We start from the raw sequence: 22560 nt of genomic DNA on the forward strand, positions 1-22560 counted from the left end.
GGAAAATAAGATCGGTTACTGTCATCTCACACTCACAAACTTCCCTCCATGTTAGAGGGAACTGCTGCAAACACAGCAGCCCCTTCTCATACAAGAGGGAGCATGGGCACAAAACGGGGGAGCTGGAGAATGTGAGCATCCACCATAGCCTGAGCTTCTCCCGAAGCTTTTCTACTAGTTCTAAGGAAATAAAAACACGGGACAAGGAGAAGGAAACGGAAGGAAAGCTTCGAGCAGAGTTCTGAGCAGCCTGCCTCGGACTCTGCTACTTCGTAACAGACTCAGCCAGACTGGTGCAGCTTTGGAGTTCAAGAGGAAAGTGAGCAATGTGCGTTCTATAAGATAAAAGTGAGCATTTCAGAAGATTTAATGGCTGCTCTAATTCAGAGAGCTAGATACTACAACCACTGCCATTCATGGCAGTCATTTAAGTAAATAACTAGAAGCAGAATGTCATTTGATCATATATGACAAAAATTGTCTTTAGTTGCTTTGTGGTACCTATATCCAAATCACTCTGTACCAACCTCACAAGTTCTCCTGATCTGACGACTTTAGTGGTAACTTTCATGATACACATGCCCACAGCAGTCTTTGTAGAGCATTAAGCTGCTGTGCTTACACCGGGCAACTTTCAACCTTGGGATGGGCTCGTCCACACTGTGTCAAGTGCAGACCATGGTGTTGTGTTGCTGCTTCAAGGGGGGTTCTGCACTGTGGAGCCTGTCCTAGGCATCTCCCTGCAGGCCTGCCAACTCCTTACAGTGGCCTCAAGACTCACATCTTTGTGGATGCTAAACTGCATGCTAAGCCGTCTCCAAGGCAGAATGACTGGCTCAGGGCAGATGGAACACACCAAAAGCTCAGTTACCAAACCTATGACCAAATTGCAAGCAATCTCTACACATTCAAATCCTTCTCTCAAATATTAGCAGGAAAAAAAATCTACTTAACTTTTCAACAGAAACTATTTATTCTGGATTTTATGAAGTCAAATTTACCTCCTTTTATAATGGACAGGGAGAATAGGGACAGATTCACATTACAGTATTCTACCAGAATATACTACATATTTAAACAAAATCAGATAAGACACAGGAAGTGACTCTACTGTGAGAATGCCAAAAATATTTTAAATGGGTTTTTGAACCCTCACCAAGTTGAATGCTAAAGAAGGCTCTCGCAGTCCAGCAACAAGAATACAGCTGTAAGTTGATAGGATCTGGTAGTATACAATGTGGTGAGTATTTTAACAGCTGACACAGGAGCATCACTGAGAGTAGAAGCCAACCTGAGCTTCATGACTTGATTCTTTCTCAAAACACTGAAATCATAATAAAAATGAATACATAGTATTTTCCAGGAAGTAGAATTTTTAACATGCTAACAATAACATCAACTGCTTTTTAGCGCCCTTTCCCTGTGTGCCTCCTTTCAGGTATATGTTCCCCAACCCTCTCTACTAGTTTCCTCACATACACATATTCACACAACTCAAATCTGAAACTTGGCTCCAGTGATAAAGGGGAGTAGTCTTTTTAACTGATTTGTATTACCTCCTTACCTATAAGGTAATATAAAAACTTGGGTTCACCAAACTTGGGTGCTTCCACTATGACAACAACTTTGAGGTAGGTAGATTGGAGCTGGAGAGGTGGGTTAGCAGTTAAGAACATAGACTACTCTTTTAGAGGAGCCAGGTCCAATTCCCAGAACCCACACTGCATCTCACAATCATCTGTAACTCCAGTTCCAGGGGATCTGATGTTATCTTCTGGCCTCCACTGGCACTGTACACATGTGGTTCATAGATGTACACTCAGGCAAAAAACACTGATACATGTTTAATTGATACGTGTTTAATTTGAAACAAACAAACAAAAAAGAAAAATGAAGGTTGATTAGAGGAGACTGGACAGGCCATGGTCCTAAGGGGAAACCAGGTACTAAAGAGCACTAAAATGACTCCTGATAACATTCTTCTATCCCCATGGAGCAGTGTCCTGCTCACCCTCATCAGAGAAGCTCCCTCATACAGTAGCCCCAAGTCAGCAGTAGATGCCAACACAATGGCATTTCGGCAATGCTTTTTGTCTCACAATGTTTTGTCTGGATTATTATTTTTATTTTTTTAGCCTCACAGCTGTGCTTATGCGTTATGGCTTACAACTTTGTTTTTATTGATTTTCTGTGTGCGTACTATTTTGGCTCCCCCCCCTTTTGTCCTACTCTGACTTGTATACTTTTATTTTATTCTAGTATTATTGTTTTTTAGAGGCCTGTTTGCATTTTAATGAGAGTGAGGGGAAAAAGGTATGAATTTGGGTGGGTGGGAAGTGGGTATGATCCGGGATGAGTTGGGGAAGAGGAAACGGTAATGAAACTATATTGTATATAAAAAAATCTATTTTCAATAAATAAATAAATACAGGCTTAAAAAAAAGTCAAGATTGTCACCAAAAAGAAATAGCAAAGTTATAAAATAGAAAGCAGTAAAAAAACATACAATTAAATATCACGAAACAACAAGATTAAGATAGAATAAAGGAAATGCATAATTGATATTTCTCCCCTCAAAATCAACTAGCATTTAAGAAGTTTAACATCAGGAGTGACTGTGGTTCAGTGGCAGAGCATTTGCCTGGCATCAAGGAAAAATATATTTCCTAAAATTTAGGAGCAATATACTCTATATGCCATCTTGAGTTTTCCGTCAAAGATGAGAATAACAGGCACTTCTCAGTCACTGATCATCATTTAGAAACTTTGCACCGAAAGGTAGCCCTTCCATAGATTGTTAAGATACAATTTGATTCCTAAAACTAACAGAATGTGACTGTGATTCCAGACAAATGCCTGATTTGGATCACCTCCACCATGAAACAGTTAGCTTTGCTTTCCTTGAAGGCCAGTCAGGTATCTTGCAGTGTTGTGCGTATTTTTCACTCCTCTCCTACTTGCTGGCATTTGCTTGTTTCACTGTTTATTAACGCTTCTACCAGAGGACAGGTGAGATGTAAGAGAAGGTGAAACAGACCAGTCAGTTTTACTCCTTATTAGCAGCTTTGCTGACAAAGAATGAAAGTGAGAAGAGAAAAAAGTTAGCTGGGATCTCAAGTGGAAAGGAAGCCTGAAGAGAAGTTCTGGAAGCTGGGGAGATGGCGCCACCAGTGAAGTACCAGCTGAGCAAGCCACTCTGGGAGGGAGACTGGATTGTGGTTCCTGAGAACCCACATCAACAAGCTGAGTATGGTCAGACAGGCCTGAAATCCTAGCACTGGACAGAGGTGGGCAATCTCCGGAGTTCACTGCCAATCAGTGAGTTCCAAGTTCAACAGGAGATTCCTCAAAGATGAGGTGTAAAGTGATCTCTGTCTCTCTGTCTCTGTGTCTCTGTGTCTCGCTCTCTGTCTCTGTCTGTCTCTGTCTCTGTCTGTCTCTGTCTATCTCTCTCTCTCTCTCTCTCTCTCTCTCTCTCTCTCTCTCTCTCTCTCTCTCTCTGTGTGTGTGTGTGTGTGTGTGTGTGTGTCTCTGTCTCTGTCGCTTTCTCTCAAATCAGAAACTGACATTCATGACTCATGCCTTTCTCCAGGAAACAGAAAAATAGTATCTGACTGTATTTCTGTCACATGTACACATGGCAAGCGATTCAGAAAGAACCAAGAGCAGCTCACTCCCAGTACCGTTACCAGAGGTGTTCTGGATCTTTCTGCATGTACCCCCAGTCACTTGAGGGCAGTTGTCATCTCTGTGCATTAACTGATAGACACTTTTCTCTTGAATGTGTGTTTATGATGACAGTATCATATTTTGGTCCCAATCAACAATCCCATAGGTGTTGGGAAGGATAACAGAGGCATATGGGCTTGCAGCAAGAAGTCAAGAATAACCTTAAATTTGGAGAGCTGACTCAACAGGAGAAAATACCCAAGTAAAATGGCAGCCTTTAAGCCAGGCGGTAGTGGTGCATGCCTTCAGTCCCAGCACTCGGGAGGCAGAGGCAGGAGGATCTCTGTGAGTTCGAGACCAGCCTGGTCTACAAGAGCTAGTTCCAGGACAGGCTCCAAAGCCAGAGAAAAACCCTGTCTCGAAAAACCAAAAAAAAAAAAAAAAGGCAGCCTTTGACACCACATCAGCTTCTCTACACAAGAACCATGTGAGAACAAGTCACCAGCCAGCCCTTTGGGGGCTCACAGTCTCGGTTGTGACCTAAAAATCCAGACAAGGCTATGAGGTGAGAGCTGGCTGGCAACGATAGCTTGGCTGGGACATGAGAATCACCATCTGCCTCAGGTCCACCGAATCCAGTTCATGCAACCTAACTTCAAAGGCAGGTCAGTTTGCCACCCCTGGCTTTGGAGATGACTAAGAGTTCTGCCTTTTGAGAATGTCAGTCCACTGGGTTCAGTATGGTGCAGAAGCCCAAGCCCCACCGCAACAGTGACCCGTGCCTTTAATCCAGATGCATTAACACTGGATTGGCTCCACCAGCTCCTCACATCAAAGATCTGCTTTAATTTTAGTTCCATTTGTCTCAGGGTTATGTAACCTCACAGGAGGTCACACATGTCTCCCAAAAAAGAAATTTAAGCTGTCTTAAAAATAAAAAAAAGAACTGTGCATAACAAAAAACAAACACAAAACAGAAACTTACATTTTTCTCCCTGACCAGAAAATGTCAACCTCCCTGTTAATCTGAAACATTACAATTTAGGGGAGAAAGAAATTAGAGCACAGAGACTAAAACACTGGGGCCTGCCCAGAGGGCATATGACATGCTGAGCCACCAGCACAAGAACAATCCACATCTTACCATCTTCCAGCTCAAGACAAAGATTATACACGGCCACCGGCCTCTTCGTCCGCTGCCCCTGTCTCTTTGACTGCCTTGGAGGAGCATTTGGAGGTGACGCTGACAGGCAGGTGGGCTCAGGGAATGCAGTATCTGGCGAGGTCCGAAATATCTGTCATTGGGTATAAGCATGACAATGGGTGTCCATGAGTGAAACCTGTGCATTGCTATAGCAAACCAGAATCCAGTCCCATTAGATTTGGGGTTCATTCATGACAGGCCAGAGCCAAAATCTAGCCATCTGAATTTGACATCAGAAAATATTTTTAACACAAGATTTCAAAATAAAGAATTCTACTAAAATTAAAACAGCACCAAATCACTATATTTCAAACATTTTTTTTCCAAAAGTAAACAAGTACAATGGTTTCGCCATGGGGTAGACAAAATTATGGCTCTTCATTCCCAAAGAAAGGTAGCCAGGATACAGTATTAAAGCATTATGTACCCCAAAGTTTCACAGAGGGTTATTCTTATGCCAAAATACTGGACTTTATTTTTTTTCCTAACAACATAAACAGAAACATCTATTTATAAACATTTTTTATCAACTTAAAAATAGGCTGTGCCTATGAAATCACCTGTCTGGATTCTGATTTACAGTCTTCATAACTTTCTTATTTAATGTTTTATAGATTTCATCAATTTATTTAATACCTTCCAACCCCTCTTAATTTTCTCTCCTATTTCTGAAGCCCAGAACATCACCGCTGTGATTTATCTACAGTGTCATTCATATATCAGAAATAATAACATTAATTAAAAAGTGCTGCTTCTTTGCTTGGCGATTTGTTTTCCTTGGACAAAGTAATATGTGTGCCATAAAGAGAAGTGGTCACATTGCAGTGATTTATCACAGACCTTCCCTCCCACCAAGACCTGAGGTTAGAGGCTCACTTCAGCATAAGCAACTCCAGCCTTCAATGACACCATGAAATAAAGCATTAGAGACATCAGCCCGACAGACACTGTGCTGCAGAGGGCTGACACACCCCTCCGGGTGAGATAAGAAGCAAGCACCTAGCTTTAAAAGAACACAATATTGAGAAACTCCCAATAAAAGACATTGCAATTATCACTTACCCATTTGAGCAAAATCAAGTAAATGACGCGTGTGCTGAGTGAAGGTGTCACTTACATGTACGTGTGTCCACACAGGAGGACTGACAGTGAAGGGTTTTAACTGAAAACCCTAGAAATCCTCACCTAAAAAATCATTGTATACTAATAAAAATAAGCTAATTTAACAGTGTATTTGCTTTATAGTGTCACACTGCCCCCTCATGTATAAACAGAATAAGAAATTATTTAAGTTGCCATGGACCAATATTTGCTAGTGAAAATCTCATCTGCTGTCATACCTGGTAACATACTAACAGTGTCTTTCCACAGAATCTGGGGTCCACAGGGCACTGACAAAAAGAGAAATCAAGTGTGCCTTGAAAATCTTCTGCTGCCCAGACTGCTGGCCCAGAAGTTATACTGCCATTGTCACCATTCAAGTTTAAAAAGGTAGTGGCATATGGGGACGTGAGCAGTGGGCTGTGAAGGCACATGAGAATAGTAATGGAGAGACAATGGGAAGCACAATCCCACTCAAAGAGAACAGCCATGACCACACTTTATAAAAGCCCTGAACTTATCTGTGCTTGATTTTTACAAACATGGTGGATGCCCCTGAGGCACTATCAGAATAGGAAACCAAACACCACACTGGGCCAGGACATCCAAAACACCAGTGAGCAGTGGAAAGCTAGGCCCTGAGGACTGGCACTAGGTGGGTGGAAACTTTCCAAGCAGGCCTTCCTGAAAGACCACACAGACAGTGGGGTGCAAGTGCTGACAATTCCTGCACCCCTTCCTCCTCATCTCTTGAGGATGAGATGTTTGGAGAAGGCTATGAGGAAAGAGGTGTGGCAGGGGAGGTGGGGGTGGGGGCTGCCTAGTCTGCAGAGTCAGTCCACTGTGGCTCTACCAAACCCTGAAGGCTGAACTAAGTCTCTCCCAGCACTTCAGTTCAGAACCAAGAGCTGGGGCCAAACATTACATGGTCTTCAGAAGACTTTAGGCACAACTGGGTTTGCACAAGAATATGTGCCTTCAGTTGCTTTGTTTTCCTTGGTTTACATTTTAAAGCTACTGGGTCATTCTTTTGTGTAGCCAAAGCAAAGAAACACTGACTTGGAAATCATCCCACAGTTAAGACAACTGTGTCAGGACTAAAGATAAAAACCAGAACACCAAAAAAAATATTTCAGAAAAAAATGGCACTAGACATGCTTGTGAATTCTTTAGACCATGCCACATCCCATTTATACATCTGATGGTTCAGATTCCAGCTCCCAACCATGGCCTTAATAAATTCTTTGAGGGGCTGGCATCCAGAGAGCTGGGTCATCCTACACCTCAGTACAGTTACCAAGCCTAGATATTCTCAGAGACAACACCGTCTGGGCTTGGGGACCTCACCAGCTCTGAAAGCTGAGATCGATGCTTGAACTGCTGTTAGTGCACGGGGAAACCTCTTAACACTGTGCATCATTCAGTATAGCACTAGGCACACAGGACTCAGAATAAATGTTACCAACCTGCATTTGTGCCATGATGCACAGATAACAGGAGTGAATTCAGACCTCTATGACAATACTTAACCACCGTTTTCACAAGACGATTCCCAATATTCTCAGAGCCAGTGCTCTGAGCAGTTTTCCCAGTCTTCCAGAAAAAGACCTCAAGCAAGGAGCTAAAAGGACAGTTACAAATGGACTCCTTTTTATGACTCTCAAGAAACTTAGAACCAATCGGTTGCTTTTACATCTTCATGTTTCTACTTTAACATCAAAACTTTACATTTAAATCACTGCCTGTGTTTTAGACAAGGTGGTACTGGGGCACATGGACACAAGCCCACCAGTGACCCTGCCCCTCAAACACATTCACCTTGCATCCCAATGTAGCATGAATTCCAAGGTCTTTTTTCCTCTCAAAAAGTGATTCTTTGCAATGTGCAGGAATGGTTTTAAGTTATATTTTTTCTGAGTCTGCAAGAGGAAATTAGCAAAGCTCTTCACATTGAAATGCTGAGCTATTTTCTGGTGATCTGATTCTAGAATGTTCTATTTATCATGTTTTGCACTACATTACCAAAATATCATTCTTGAACCACTACACACATCCCAGGTCTCCTTCTGGGAATTTTTTTGATTCCCTTACCACAGTAACATGCCTCCCATTGTTTCCAATCCCCTAATTTACCTCCTGTTGCCTTTGTTTGAGGATAGATCAAATTTATTCAAAACTTCATTTTTAGGGTTAAAAACTTCTTCACACACTTCCTTATTTACAGCACAAGAAAAACTCAGACCAGACAATCCTAACAATAAAACAAAGCTCATCAGGTAAGGAAGCTGTTTGCAACCTCAGGTCACCCCACAGTGCTAGCACAAACAGAAGTCTGTCACTGTTGTTCACAGTAGGGGCTCTGAGATGCAATGAAGTAAATGTTCCTGAGTGGGACTCAGCAAACTCTTCCTCCCATGCCACCAGGGGCCACACATGGATATGAATCACTTCTGTCAGAAGAAAAGGATCATCTCTAAAATGTATGCATCAACACCCAATTCCAACCAGCAGCGTCTGAAGTGGAATAGTCATTCATCTTCACAAAGACGTTTCTGCAGTAATCTAGTACTTTTCACCATGGAAGGAAGACCGTCAATTCTGTCTGCAAGCTTCTGGCCGCTCCAGCAGCAGGTACAATTAATTAGGACATGATTATGTCTGACATTACACATTGTATTTTATATATACAAAATGTTTATACACAAAGATTTGGACCAGATTTCCTGATGCCAGGATGTCAATCTCAGCCACTGAACTCCGTTGTGACTATGAAGTCCCACTCATCTGTAATCCTCCACAGTGATGTGCTAGCCCATAGATTTCCAGAAGACGGCAGCAAGTCAATGCATTCTCTCTCCCAAGTAAACTTCCTACATGGGAAGTGAAGAGAAAGAGCAAATATCTAATCTTCCTAAAGTGCATAATTACCCTAAAAGTCACTTTCAGCTTCAGAGTCTACAGTGTGAGCAAAACACATCATTGTGGGGTTGTGCGACTAAGATGGCTCTGAGGGAACCCAAAGGCCCATTGATGACTTCCCTTTGGTTATCCTGTGTACTACAAATAAAACTGAAAACTGGTTTCCGCTGTCTGGTCTTGAGCAAGCTCTACCCCATAACTAAATATGGGTCTATTCTAGGGCATTCAACTAGAATTAATAATGGGGACTGACAGTCAAACACAGCCAGGTTCGGCCTTGAGAACTTTAAGGCTTCATGTTAGTTCAAGTTCATTAACACTTGGAGTTTCGGCTGGAAAGTGTCTTACACCAACTTCTCTGCACAGCTGAGTCCCTGTGGTTGAAAATTTGCCCTTGTACCCTTCATCCATCAAGCCAGACTCAGGCCTTATCCCAGACAAGTGCCTCAGAGTCAACTGCTATTTAGCATACTACTGGTTCCAATTCTTTGTCCCCAACAAAGTATGATTCGCACATGCACTAGTGTCCTTCCACAGGTGTGTTCCATATCCCAGAGTGCAGTCAAAAGAGACAGACTATTTGGAGAAAACTATTATCCTTGTAGTGAATATATATAGACTTTATCTAGTTATTTGTTATTCCCTAAAAATGCAATGTAGTCCCTAGTTATACAGCAATTATACTGTACTAAGTATTGTTAAGTAGTGGGGAGATGATTAAGGTATACAGGAGGCTATGTGAGTTATATGGAAATATCATGCTGTTGTCATATGGCAGCAGGAGACAGTGGATGTCTTCCTAGAACCAAACAGCCACCTAGGGACAACACACCTCCTCCTCTTCTGAACAGTTTTCTGCTGACTGCTACAGTTCCTCAAAGAGCTCTCATATGCTAATGAGGCTCCTGAGGCTAGACAATAGGAGCATGTCATGGGTCTGGCTGCCACCTGTCAGACTGGGAGACTGGAAAGGGACTTGAGAACTTAGAGGATGACAGGAGCACAAGTCATTGCTGTTCTGTGCATTCTTCCCATAAGCTCATGCTCTGGTGGTGGTCCTGACATTGCATGTCCCCTCTGAAAAACACCTTTAAGTTAAAAAAGGAAAAAGAAAAAAATTTTATTTGGCATACTTATGAGATTGATATGATTCTTGTTTCCTTCCTACTTTTAAGCTTTCTTTTGGAAGACATGTGTGGACACAGCCCCAGACCTCAACAGATACTGATATCTGTAGCTCTCATAAACGAGACCATACTACCAAGCTGACTGTGGTCTCTGCCTTAGCAATTTTGGTGGTCAACTTTTTCTAATCAGCCTTCACAAAGAGGGGCATACCCCCCACAGCCACACACTCCAAATCACAGGCAGGCTCCATGGAATCAACAGTGGCTAGAATACCAGTGTTCTGCCAGCATTTGACAGAGACAATGGGGCTATGGGCACTAAAATTCTGGTAATATTATAGAACCAAAGACAGTAGGAAGCCCCCCCCCATGCTCACCAATCGCTTGATCCTATCTATACAAAGGAAGCTTCTCTGGCCCAAAGCAAAGAAGCACCACCCGTACATCATGGTGTGAACATACATTCCCAGTTATAAATCACTGTTCTATGGTTTACTAAAGTTTAGAAAATCACTCCAGGTGCAATGCTACCCATCTGCACCTGTACGCATTTGGGAAAACCAACATTGAGTTTCCACAGTCAGACAAAATCACTTTTCCAAACACAGCTGCACCTTTGGCTCCCATAACCCAAACATCTACAAATATTCTTCACTTAGGAAAATCCAATGCCTCACGAGAACTTTTCTTAAATGTGTCCTTTGCTAACATGCATATAAAAACTTCACAATAAAGGTCCAAAATAACATTAACAAAAATACGTTCTATGTCAATTGTGATCCATACCCCACCCCACAGTTGATGTTTGCTTGATTGATTGCTTGTTGCCCTCTCACTGCTTTGATCTGGAGAACCCTTTTTGGAGAGGGCAGGTCTTTTCACTTTTTTGGGGGGGGCGTGGGAGGCACTCGAGCATCCCAAGACATTATTTGGCCCTGAAAGTAGTACAGAAGCCTCCAAGGAGGAAGCCACCACCTGCAGTCATAAAGGCTCAGGGAGCCGGATGGAAGCTCCCCCTGAAGCTGGTATCAACTCTGATTTTAAAAGTCCTGTTTCACAAGCCACTTGGAAACTTTCCATCCCAGCAAACAAATCTGGAAGTAGCCGGAATAACCTCATAAGTTTTCAAGGTCGACAGTATCTTCTTTTGGAAAACAGGCAGGATGGGTTTCTAGCAGGAAAAAATAAGGCACGGGTCCATCAAATCTCCAAAACTCAGGATGTAGATTTGAATCACAAAGAAAAATATTTATCACAATCATCTGAAACCTTTCCTAAGTACACATGCCTGTCACAGTGGCCTCCCTCTTTAAGAGCTCACGGGCAATCATTTGCCCACTCATATAACTCCTTAGGGAGGAAGCTCACCTTAGAGTCACCATTAGTACTTTGAAGGTTACACTGGGTGTGGCAGTGGGTATCCCTGTACCATCAACTACTATTTCTAAAATTTATGGCAATGGTTTTGCTTTCTTTACTAAAAATGACTTTTTTTTCAAATTACAATTCACACATGTTATAAAGGTGGTAATATCTGCAATATTTAAAATGTTGCCAGGCATTGGTGGCTCACACGTTTAATCCCAGCACTCGAGAGGCAGAGGCAGGCAGATCTCTGTGAGTTCAAGGCCAGCCTGGTCCACAGAGTGAGTGCCAGGATAGGCTCCAAAGCTACATAGAGAAACCCTGTCTCGAAAAACCAATAAATAAATAGATAGATAGATAGATAGATAGATAGATAGATAGATAGATAGATAGATAGCCAAATGTTTGCAATACTTAAAAGAATCTCTTAGAAGATAAAAATTGACCACTGTGTTGTCAATTTGACAAGATCTAGAATCATCAAGAGGTAAAAGTGCCTGGGCATAACTACGGAGATTAGCTACATTATTAGGTCAGCCTGTGAGCATAACTATGGAGATTACCCACATTAGGTCAGCCTGTGGACATAACGATGGAGATTAGCTACATTATTAGGTCAGCCTGTGGGCATAATTATTGTGCGTGGAAATCAGGATGCTTGGCCAGTAAGATGAAGTGGACTTTATTAGGAGAAAATCACTTACATAGGAAATGAATGAAGGTCCCGGGCTCCTGCTCCAAGCATGCAGAATGCAGACCCTGCCACCCGGAAGCTCTCCTCGACTCGAAGAAGGGGCTACCCAGACTTTTAACTGGTCAAGTCTGCACCTGTGACCATGCCCAAAGGGTAATGGTCAGAGCTACAGGTGCAAGCAGGTAGGTGTGTGCGTGTGTGCGTGCGTCTCACTACAATTCCCCTTTAGTCTAAAGAAGATGATTTAGGCTTGATACAAAACTATATACAATAACAAATATGGAGTGTACTCTAGGAGAAGGAAAGGTAAAATATACACAATTTAAGACCTACTGCCTGTGAAGCAACATAGAGTGACTGACATGAACTACACATAACTATAGAGATTACCCTTATTATTACATCAGCCTGTGGGCATAACTATAGAGATCACCTACATTAGGTCAGCCGGTAAGGGATTATCTATATACTAAGTTGACTAGGGTAGAGGAGCCACAACCTTCCATGGGCTGAACACAAGTATTCAACATTCTTCATGTCCTGACTGTGGATGCAATTCAATCAGCTGCCTTGAGCTGTGACTTCCTGGAACTCTAGGCCAGAATAAACCGTTTCTCCCTCAAGTCACTTTAGTCAGGGTATCTTATCACAGTGACAGGAAAAGCAACTAAACATCCACAGACCCACATAGACAAACAGTTCTGTTAAGCTCTGAGGACTAGTCTTTGGGGTTTTGTCTTGCACAGTCTTGTCTGGTTTTAAAGAGGAAAACAACCAAAACATTCTGTGAGGAGACATACAGGGATTACCAATATCCTGTCCCTAGCTACTCACATCAGCCTCCACTACACACATCTATCAAAACTAAGCTTCATGGGAAGATTTTATTTAAAAACAAACTAGGAAAAAGATAGGCCATACGTTACCATTGAAATTTAAAAACATTCATAAATGGATATTTAAAACAATCCAAGCTAGGCAGTGGTGGTGCACGCCTTTAATCGGGAGGCAGAGGCAGGCGGATCTCTGTGAGTTCAAGACCAGCCTGGTCTACAAGAGTTAGTTCCAGGACAACCTCCAAAGCCAGAGAAACCCTCTCTCGGAAAACAAAAACAAACAAACCAACCAAAAAAAAAAAAAAAAATCCAAACAGCCTACTTTCCAACTCTTCCTCCTACTGAGTCTAGATGGGAATCACACATCCCATAGCCAAACACCAGCCTCTTCCAGTGTGCACTGCACCATTTATTAAAATAGATCTTAAAAGGTGATAACAGAGCCTCAATCCTTCCCTACTTCCTGTACCTTGAAAGGAGGAAGGTCTAACCTCCTCAGTTTGGAACTCTGTCCCTCCCACGATCACATCCTTATGCTTCAAGAGCAACAGACGGCTTCTGCTCAAGGGAACTTACTCGTGCCAAGCCTATGACTGGCTTTGACACTAATGTTCCCACACACATTGGAGGGGTGTATTCATGCACTGCTGGACACAGTCCCTTTAATTGGAAAGAGAAAAAACAGTGGAGTAAAACAACTGTAGAACCACACGCAGAGTAGAGCAAAAGTCCTTCATCCAAATTACTGTTGACACTCTCATTATAAAGTGTTTGGCATTTTCGTTGGTATGAAAGGTTAAGAACCCATCAAACATAGTCATGTAAACTTACTTTGTCACAAGAAAGAGGTCCAGAATCCAACACTGTCTGCCATCACTTTGAGTTTATTTCCAGAGAGATCAGCACATTAAGATTTTCTTATAATTAAATCCCTTCTAATAAATTTAGAACTAATCCTGATTGCTAAGAAATCAGATTTTCCTGATAGATTTCTGATAATCTCGAAAAGAAAGGAGACACATTTATAACAAATAATCCCAGTAGTCACCATGTGTGCAATGTTAAAATGATAATTTCTTTGATACTCAGGACAATAATGTTTTTCTCCCCACATCTATGCAGGCCCAGGACAGCTTCCAACAGAGTGTATGTTAGGATGAGCTACAGGGTATCTGATATCAGACCCTCAAGGACCCTATACTCTGTTTCAGCCTTGTTGGCTAGAACATTTTCTTGGAGCTCTAAGGTGGCCACATTTGTACAGAAGCCATGAGTAGGTAGGAGTCCAGTCAACACAGCTAGGCACCAGATGAGAGCATAGCAGCTTCCAGATGGCTGCCCTCAACAGTCCTTTCCCCAAGAAGATTGAAAACATCCTAGCTCAGGCCCAGGTATTACAGACCAAAGCAAATAAATTTTGCCTTCCCTTGTCTGTTTAATCATGAAAATAACAAGACTATTTATTTCAAAACTAAATCTGGGATGGTTTGCTCTTCTAAGGTAAGTAACTGGATAGCACGGATGAGGTAGAAATGGCCGAGTAGTTTTAGGGAAGAGGACTGTCTAAAAGAAGAAACTGCTCTGTAGGAAGCAATGTCTTTACCAAAGGCCAGGACAACACAAAAGTGTTTAAGCCAAAATGACTTTGGTTCTGGCCTGATCCAAGGCCTGGGGTGCCAGAAGGGAAGTCTGGTTTCTCATTATCTCTCTTCCCCTATGTCTATAAGCTTGAGGATATGCCAAAGCTGAAAGGCAACACCAGGACACAATGTGGTTGGGCCATCTGGACTGACCATCTCATCCCCTTGTACCCGCCACCCCCATTTCTGTCTTATCTCCTATAGCCCACCTGATTCATGAGAGAAAGCCACTGATGGGCTCAGCAACACTTCACTCTTTCAGATCACCACTGTGAGGGTTAATCCAGACAGGCAACTTGAAAAGCTCTATCATCACCTCTGAGTATGTCTATGAGGGGATATCTAGATAGGATAACTGAAGTAGGAAAACACACCCTAAACACGGGGTACTGAAATTAACAGAAGAGAAACTGAGCTAACAAGCACTGGCATTAACCTCTCTGCTTGCTGGCTGTGGCTACTGTCCTGTAAAACCAGCTGGCTCATACTCCTGTATCCCTGCCTTCCCCATCATACTGGACTGTGCTCTCAAACTGTGAGCTAAAATAAACTTACCCTTATTTTATTTTGTCAGGTACAAGAAAAGTAGCTAAGACAACATCTTCACCAAGTGATCATCCTTGTGATATGATGTACTTAGAGGAGGACCACCATAAAATACAGAGCCTGAATCCAATCATAAAGAAAGTCAAAATCAAAGATAATGTTTAATGAAACAATTTCCCCCAAATACTTCAAGTGTCCATGTCACAAATGGTAAACACTGAGAAATTGAAACTGAAGACATTAAAGAAACGAGACAAGTGCATTTGTAGATTGAGTCTTGGACCACAGGGACTTTTCTTGAATTTATCATGAGCACATATTACTTACTAAAGCAGACCTTCTCAAGCATGTATACCAATCACCAAGAAGGCTTACCAAAACATGACTTCTCATTCAGCAGACTTTGAGCAAGGCCCAATACAGTCTTCATTTCCAGAAAATGCCCAATTAATGTGTTGATTACTGGACACACAGACTCATGATGTCCTGACAGCAATAGTGTTAACAAAGTTCCTAAATTTGTCCTTGTTTTTGATTTTTATTTAATTCTACTTTTTTATTGTAAGTGTGTGGTTGCCTAAAGAGGTATCCACTCCCTGGATCACAGGCAGTTGTGAGAAACCCTACACGGGTAATGGGAACAGATAGCATCAGATGATATTACTATTTCTTCATTCCATGACTTCTTCATATACTCCTAAAAGTTAATGAAGGCTGTAAAGAATTGTATGCATAACATTTCCCGATTGACAATATTCCAAATTAAACAGTAAATTCTAAGGCCTTTTAAAATGCATACCAGTTGACTAGAAATAAGACATTAACATGATTTTATGGAAAACAGCTCTTTTCAAAATAACAATAATGCAGTGAAAACACTACTGCCTTCAAGAGATTTCTTGAGTTTGACTTCATAGACCAGCTGGGTTCTCTCTGCTTCCACATTCAGTGTGTCACTACATCTCTTGAAAACAGCACTCTACAACTATAAGGGCAAGAGTGAAAAAGCATAAAGAATAGACAACAAAAGCAATTACAAAGTGAGAAGTGTCTCCAAAATATTTCTAGTGGGTAGGCAACAAGCAACCAACAATCTGTTCCTAGAGAAATGGGAGATGCTTTCAAGAGCAGCCTCCTAAGAACATCATGGAGGCCACAGAAGAGCCAATATGCACGAGGATGCCAGGAATGAGCCTGTACATGTCCTATCTGTTGTAAGTGATAACCTCACAGGTGGCCAATCTCACGTGAAAAAGATGTTGATCTAAAGAAGTTCACTAACTAGACCCATGCCAGGGGTTGATCACATTCCATTCAGTTAGTTCTGCAAGAAGACAACCAGGAGCAACAGCCTCCAAAGAAGGCAACCAGGAAGTCACACGACTAAAGGAACTGAAAAGCAATCCAGCAGGCCTCCAGAGAGATTCTCAGGTTCTAAGCTACTATCACATGAGGGAGGGGAGCTGTATTAATCCCCAGAGAACAAAGCCAGGGCTAAAGGGCTGAGAATGTAGGAAAATACGGTCCAATGAATATAAGGAGAAGGAAGTCTGAACTGTTCAAGTTTCACAAGTCTTGGGCAAGGTCAACTCAGCAGCTTAGGCTCCATGTCCCCAGGATCTCAAAAGGAACGAGTGGTTGATGTTCCAAAATGGCTTAGACAGTTAACTCATGAATCTATGAGCAAGAAAATGCATAACTGTCCCTGAAAGATTTTCTCACCAAGCTATCTGTGCCTAGTCAGTCACTCTTCTCACAGCCTTGCAACCCTACAAAGATGAAAGGTCTCTTTCAGCACTAGGGATGACCTTCCCCTCACCTCTGATAAACATGCTATGAGGCCACCCCTCACCTCAGGCTAACAGTGCTCACATGCCACAGGGCACCACAGGACAGCCTATCTTCTCCCAGTTTCACACACACTAACTATACACCAATCATCTTAACTTGCCCTCCTTCACACTCATCTTCTATATTTCCCATAGGCACAGAAAGAGGCTTTTGACCAAAAGCCCAAAAAAGATTAACCTTCTTGAAGTTTTACCAAATTCCACAGCTCCGATAGACATTTAAATCTTACTTCACTACACCTGCTTGTGACAAAAATAGTTAAACCGAGAAAATCTATCAGGTACTATACAGTACTACTTGAGTGGTTCCAGAAAAGGCACAAGTGAAATACACATGCTGAGGGAGCAGGGAGAGAGAAGAGCATAGCATGAGGAAACCACCGCCCTGTGGCCACCACTATAACTGCTACTGAGAGCCATGTGGGGATGTTCAATGGCTTCTCAGGGCCAGTTCTGAATTTCCACTGCCCAGAGTTTTACTAGACAAAAATGAGCTGGTGACAAAGGATGTTCTTTTGCCACCTTAAAAGACTTACTTCCTGGGAAGTCAACCAGGAAACTCCAAAGCAAGTTCACTGAAATAGTGAGAAATAGTATCTGCTTACAGCAGGAAAACAGATCCCCTCTTCCCTTGCCAGCCCTTTCTCCCTCCCTCCCCCGCTCCCCCCTCCTATTTCCCTCTCCCACCCTCCTCCCCTCACCCTTTTCTCTCCCTCTTCCCCTCACCCTCCTTCTCTCTCCCTCTCCCATCCCAGGAGAACTACCCCATAGCCTAGCAGTCCCAAGGGAGCTACATCCAAAACAGAATGGAGCAGAAGCTGCAAATCTCTTTTGGTTACAGCTAAGAGATCCTTTGGCCACAGTCAAAGGCAGGAGATGCAGAACCCTCAAGTATAAAGAGGAAAAGTGAACGCATTTCTGTTCATCTTTACCACAAGGCACATGTGTTTCACTTATCAATACCATAATATATAACCAAACAATATATAATATATAACCAAACAAATATAATATATAACCAAACAATAGCTATAAACAAAAAAAACAAACCCCACATTAGCATCAAGATGTAAAAGCTTCACACTTAACATGTGCTAAATAGATCACATACACAAAAATTCTCTATTACTTCAAGGTTTGTCACCTAAGGACAAGACAGCACCAGGAGTTACTTAATCAGAAAAGAAAAACTGAAGGACATGAAGAAAGAACCAATTCATTCTTAAGTTTATTCACCTGAGACCTGGTCCCTCCATGATCTCTATTTCTACCCAAGACTAAAGCTGACAGATATATAACCATATATAAAATGTTTATTCTCTGATGTAAATTTAAGAATCAAGTAGTGAACAAGATACTAGAAAATTACAAATGGACCACCACTTCCCCATCCCAACAACACTGCTACTTTTGACACACTCCGATTCTTAGACCATTCATTCATTTAAGCCCTTCTTCTCCCTCATACTATGTCTTTGGCCCACAAGATAACCATTGTTAATAATTTAAGAGAAAAAAATCTAAGTTTACTACGGATATATCTACATATATGTCTACTTCAATACTGGCATCATTATCCAAACATCGTAACATACAAGCTGCTACATATTCAGTCAGAATACCCATCACTTCAACTGTGTAATTCTCTGTTCTGAGGACATTCAGAATTGTTCCTATGATGGGAGATGTCATTCTGTAAACATATTTATCTTATTGGTTAATGAATAAAACACTTTGACCAATAGGGCAGCGAGATAGGCGGGTTTACAATCACAAAAAGACAAACATGATACGTACTCACTCATATGTGGATTTTAGACATAGAGTAAGTACAATCCACACTGCCCGAGAAACTAGTAAACAAGGAGAACCCTAAAACTTTGTCCCCTGGAGAAGGGGAAAGGGTCACAATCCCCTGAGCAAATTGAGAATATGGGAAGAGTGGGGAGGGAGCTATGAGAATGAGAAGGGAAGAAAGGAAGAATGCAGAGGTCATGAGGGAGCAGAAAGGTTGAGTCAGGTGTAGTTTAGAAGAAAGGATATGTAATATGTAGGGTTTTAGTTGGGGGGGTGATAGGGGAGGGAGGGAGGGAGAAGGGAACTGGGATTGTCATGTAATTCAATCTTGTTTCTAATTCAAATAAAAAGGTTAAAAAAAATGCCTATAAACCCCTAGTTCCCTCAAATGCGCTTTGAAAAAAAAATAGGCGGGTCTAGGTGATAAGGAGGATTCTGGGAAGTGTAGGCAGAGAGCAGTCACCATGTAGGATGCCAGAGGAATGATAGGTCCCCAGATCTTTCTCCGGTAAGATAAGACCGTGTAGAAATACATAGTAATAGAAATGGGTTAGTAAGTAAGACAGAGCTAGCCAATAAGAAGTCCTAATCATTGGCCAACAGTTTCATAATTAATATAAGTCTCTGAGTGTTCACCTGGAGCCAGGCTGGCGGGAAAGAGATATTGTAACATCCCTATATAAGATTCATATTATTAACTGTAGCACTGTCCTGTATAAAACAATAGAACTTATTCTTATGTGACAGAACTGTAATTTTGTATAGCTTGATCAAGTTCTGCCTATTAGCAACCTCTCTGTCCTTTCCAGCCCACAGTCACCATTCTTCCATATTTCCATAAGATTAGAGTTTTAGATTCTAAAAGAAAAAGCATGTGTCATCAAAGCTCATGCATACTATAAATGGCATTGGACAATACCAACCCATCGTGGAAATGCATTCTTGCCAGAACTACACAAAGCCATTTCTTTTCCCCTGTCACAGAGCCCTCTGGTCAGTTGGTGGAGTTCTCAGAAGGCTGTTCTACATCTGTTGGTATAGGTTCACAGTCACATGACCCATCTTTTTGGAAGATCCATCTTCCCACTGTATTTTCTAATTTCCATGTATCAGGTGGTCCTCAGTTGTGCTCATTTGATTATCTCATCCACACCAATATCATAAACATGCATATGTAATGTTCTTCACTCTATCTTCTAGTGCTATCAGAATAGAACCTTGCCCCCCCCTTCAGGTGTGACATGTTGCCTTCCCAATTTCTTGTATGTCTAGAACAATGGTTAATAATATTTATATTTTCAGCATTTTAACAATTTTAAAATATGATATCATGTTGGTCAAATACAAATACTAAGTTGTCAGTCACAGTTTGTTTCAAAGTATTGTAAGGAATCAATAAATTTTATCTATAGTTTTCAGAAATCTGGCAAAAGCTTTCTCCTTTGATTTAATAATACAGTGTGAATCAATATATTCCCAAATACACAGCCAACTTGTAGCTTTAATACAGATGAAATAAACTTAAATTGAAATACTCAAAATCTTACTGTACTGATGTTATCTGCAGATGTGTTATGTAATATTATTCTATAATATTCATAAGTGATCTTCAACCTTCTCCCTCTTCAGTCAGTGTTAGTGCCTGCCAACATGGAACTTATGTCACAGGCTGCCTGGAACTCAGTCTAAACATTAACAGATATTACTGCTTCTTCCAGAGCTGGACATGGTCCCAGGACCCAAGAGGTGGAGGCAGAAGAATGGGAATGCAAGGTCAGTCCTAACTGTATAGTGACTTCCAGGCCAGCCTGGACTACAGGAAGCTTTGCTTCAAGAGGAAACAAGAAGAGTAGAACTGAATCCATCTGTAAAGATATGTCAAGGCCCAGTGCTTGGGATATGGGCTTTTTCTCTGGGGAATCCCTCAGTTTCCATCAGATGGCTTCACTAGCTTCATTCAGAGGCTCTACTCTGGCCTCTGAGCACACACCCGCCCTTCTGTTTCTCTTCAAGCACAGTCCGTGGTTTATCTGCTTGGGTTTACTCTATGGTTTAATCTCCCCCAAAGTGCAAGTCATATTTGTACTTGCATTTTTTTTTCTCCCATGGGGGAGGCAGTGCTTACATTAACCTCTCTGAATAACACACAGAGGCTCTTTCGGGTATGAATTCTATGACTCATTTCTGCCTTCTCTACATTTTATGGTGCTTGTTTTCATGATATTTTCCTTGATATGTTTCGGGCTTGTTGTTTTTTTAAAGTTCTACTTAGAGCTCATTTTAGATTTCAATTTGGTGGAAAATACTTACTTTTCTTCTATTAACATTAGTATTTTTCATATCTAAATTCAGAGTACTGTGGCCAGAAGCAGCAGCATTATTTTTGCATTCTGATGTTTGGGTTTTATTTTGTTTTTAAAGCCAAAATCAGGTCCTCAAAATCAAGGTTGTGGTAGAAAAATACAAGGGAACCATATATATCCACTCAATAAATTTTTCTTTCTCCTCAAAGCCAGGCACTAAACCTTGCTGTAGGTAATTCTGATTGGCTTGGGATGTAAAAGTGACCTTTTCTGATAGTCACTGGACTTTGAACAGGTTAAATATACTCCTCAACTAAGTTAGTTAGCACTAAAACTGCTCTACTTCTATCTCCTTATGACTGTACCTGCATCCCACAGCTATCCTTATGGCTGTCTCCCTTTACTGAGTGTGACTATTTCATCAATGTCAGAAATTTCTTTTGAACTTTGATTCTATTCACTTCCATTTTTTGATTTGTTCATGTGCTCTGAAATGCTGCTTTAGGCATTTATCTGTTTTCTTTGTTTAGCAAGCCTTCTTTTAAATTATTCCTTGTATCACTTTATTTGAACTTCCATTTTACTATTTAGTTCCTATCTGTAAATGTTAGTAAGCCTCCCTCTTCTTCCTCAGATCAGCACTCCCCCTTCCCCCCAAAACAGATTATTGACCTACAGGGTGGTTGTTTTCAGTTACACTAACACCATAAATGGGCAAGCTTTATCACTTTCCATGGTGTGCTGCCCGTTTTCTTCTCTATATTAATTTTGTTTGTTCCATCACCTGAAAGAAAGCTGTATCTCTGACTATGCCTGCTGTGACAGACTAGGGACTACCACAGACTAGGGCTTCAACAAAGAAAGTCTTGCTTTCTCACTATCCAAGAGGCTACAAGTTCAAGCCCAGTGTCACTGGGGTCAGATTCCCCAGAGGCCTCATTGTGGCTTATAGAAAACGACCTTCTGAGTCACTGACACTTTTCCACACTTGCAGCCAATCCTGGTATCTTCTTTTCCTTATTAGGGACTTCATTTATCCTTAACTACCACTGTAAAACCGTGTCCTCAAATACACTTCAGGGTTAGGACTTCGACAATAGAACTAGAGGGAAACAATCAGGTCCATATGCACAGAACAGAACACGAACAGACAAGAACACAGTCAGGCCTCGGTGCAAGCCCTTTACAGTATGCATCCATGTTCCCTCCCTCTGGCTAAACTGTACATGATGGTAGCAGACCTCAGTCTTTACCACAGGGACTCTGCATACACAGGAAAGCAATTTATCAAACAATTCATATCATCCTTGAAGAGATTTGTCTGGGAGCTTATCAGGGTGGGACACAAAGCTTTCTCCTCTGGGGGCTCCTTTTCCCAGAACCCTCTTTTTCAGTGGTTGGTTCTGATGGCATTGTTATGGACTTTACTCATTTCCCTCTATTCTCTCTACACAGGGTCAAGTTAGGAGTAAATCAAGATGGACCATGCAAAGCGTGGGAGACTTTGAG

The 22560-nt window shown here is 41.6% G+C and overlaps 1 protein-coding gene across 4 annotated transcripts in view; it reads right to left on the reverse strand.

Moving 5' to 3' along the window:
• Positions 1–22560, reverse strand: part of Arhgap10 (Rho GTPase activating protein 10) — a 272186-nt gene that overhangs the window by 46912 nt on the left and 202714 nt on the right. For all 4 annotated transcript variants that reach the window (XM_027410549.1, XM_027410551.1, XM_027410548.1 and 1 more), the window contains one exon: positions 4814–4964. In XM_027410549.1, the coding sequence (XP_027266350.1) occupies positions 4814–4964 (151 nt within the window). The remainder of the gene's footprint in view (positions 1–4813; positions 4965–22560) is intronic.

Source organism: Cricetulus griseus, chromosome 3, assembly GCF_003668045.3.
Source record: "Cricetulus griseus strain 17A/GY chromosome 3, alternate assembly CriGri-PICRH-1.0, whole genome shotgun sequence".
NCBI lineage: Eukaryota > Metazoa > Chordata > Mammalia > Rodentia > Cricetidae > Cricetulus > Cricetulus griseus.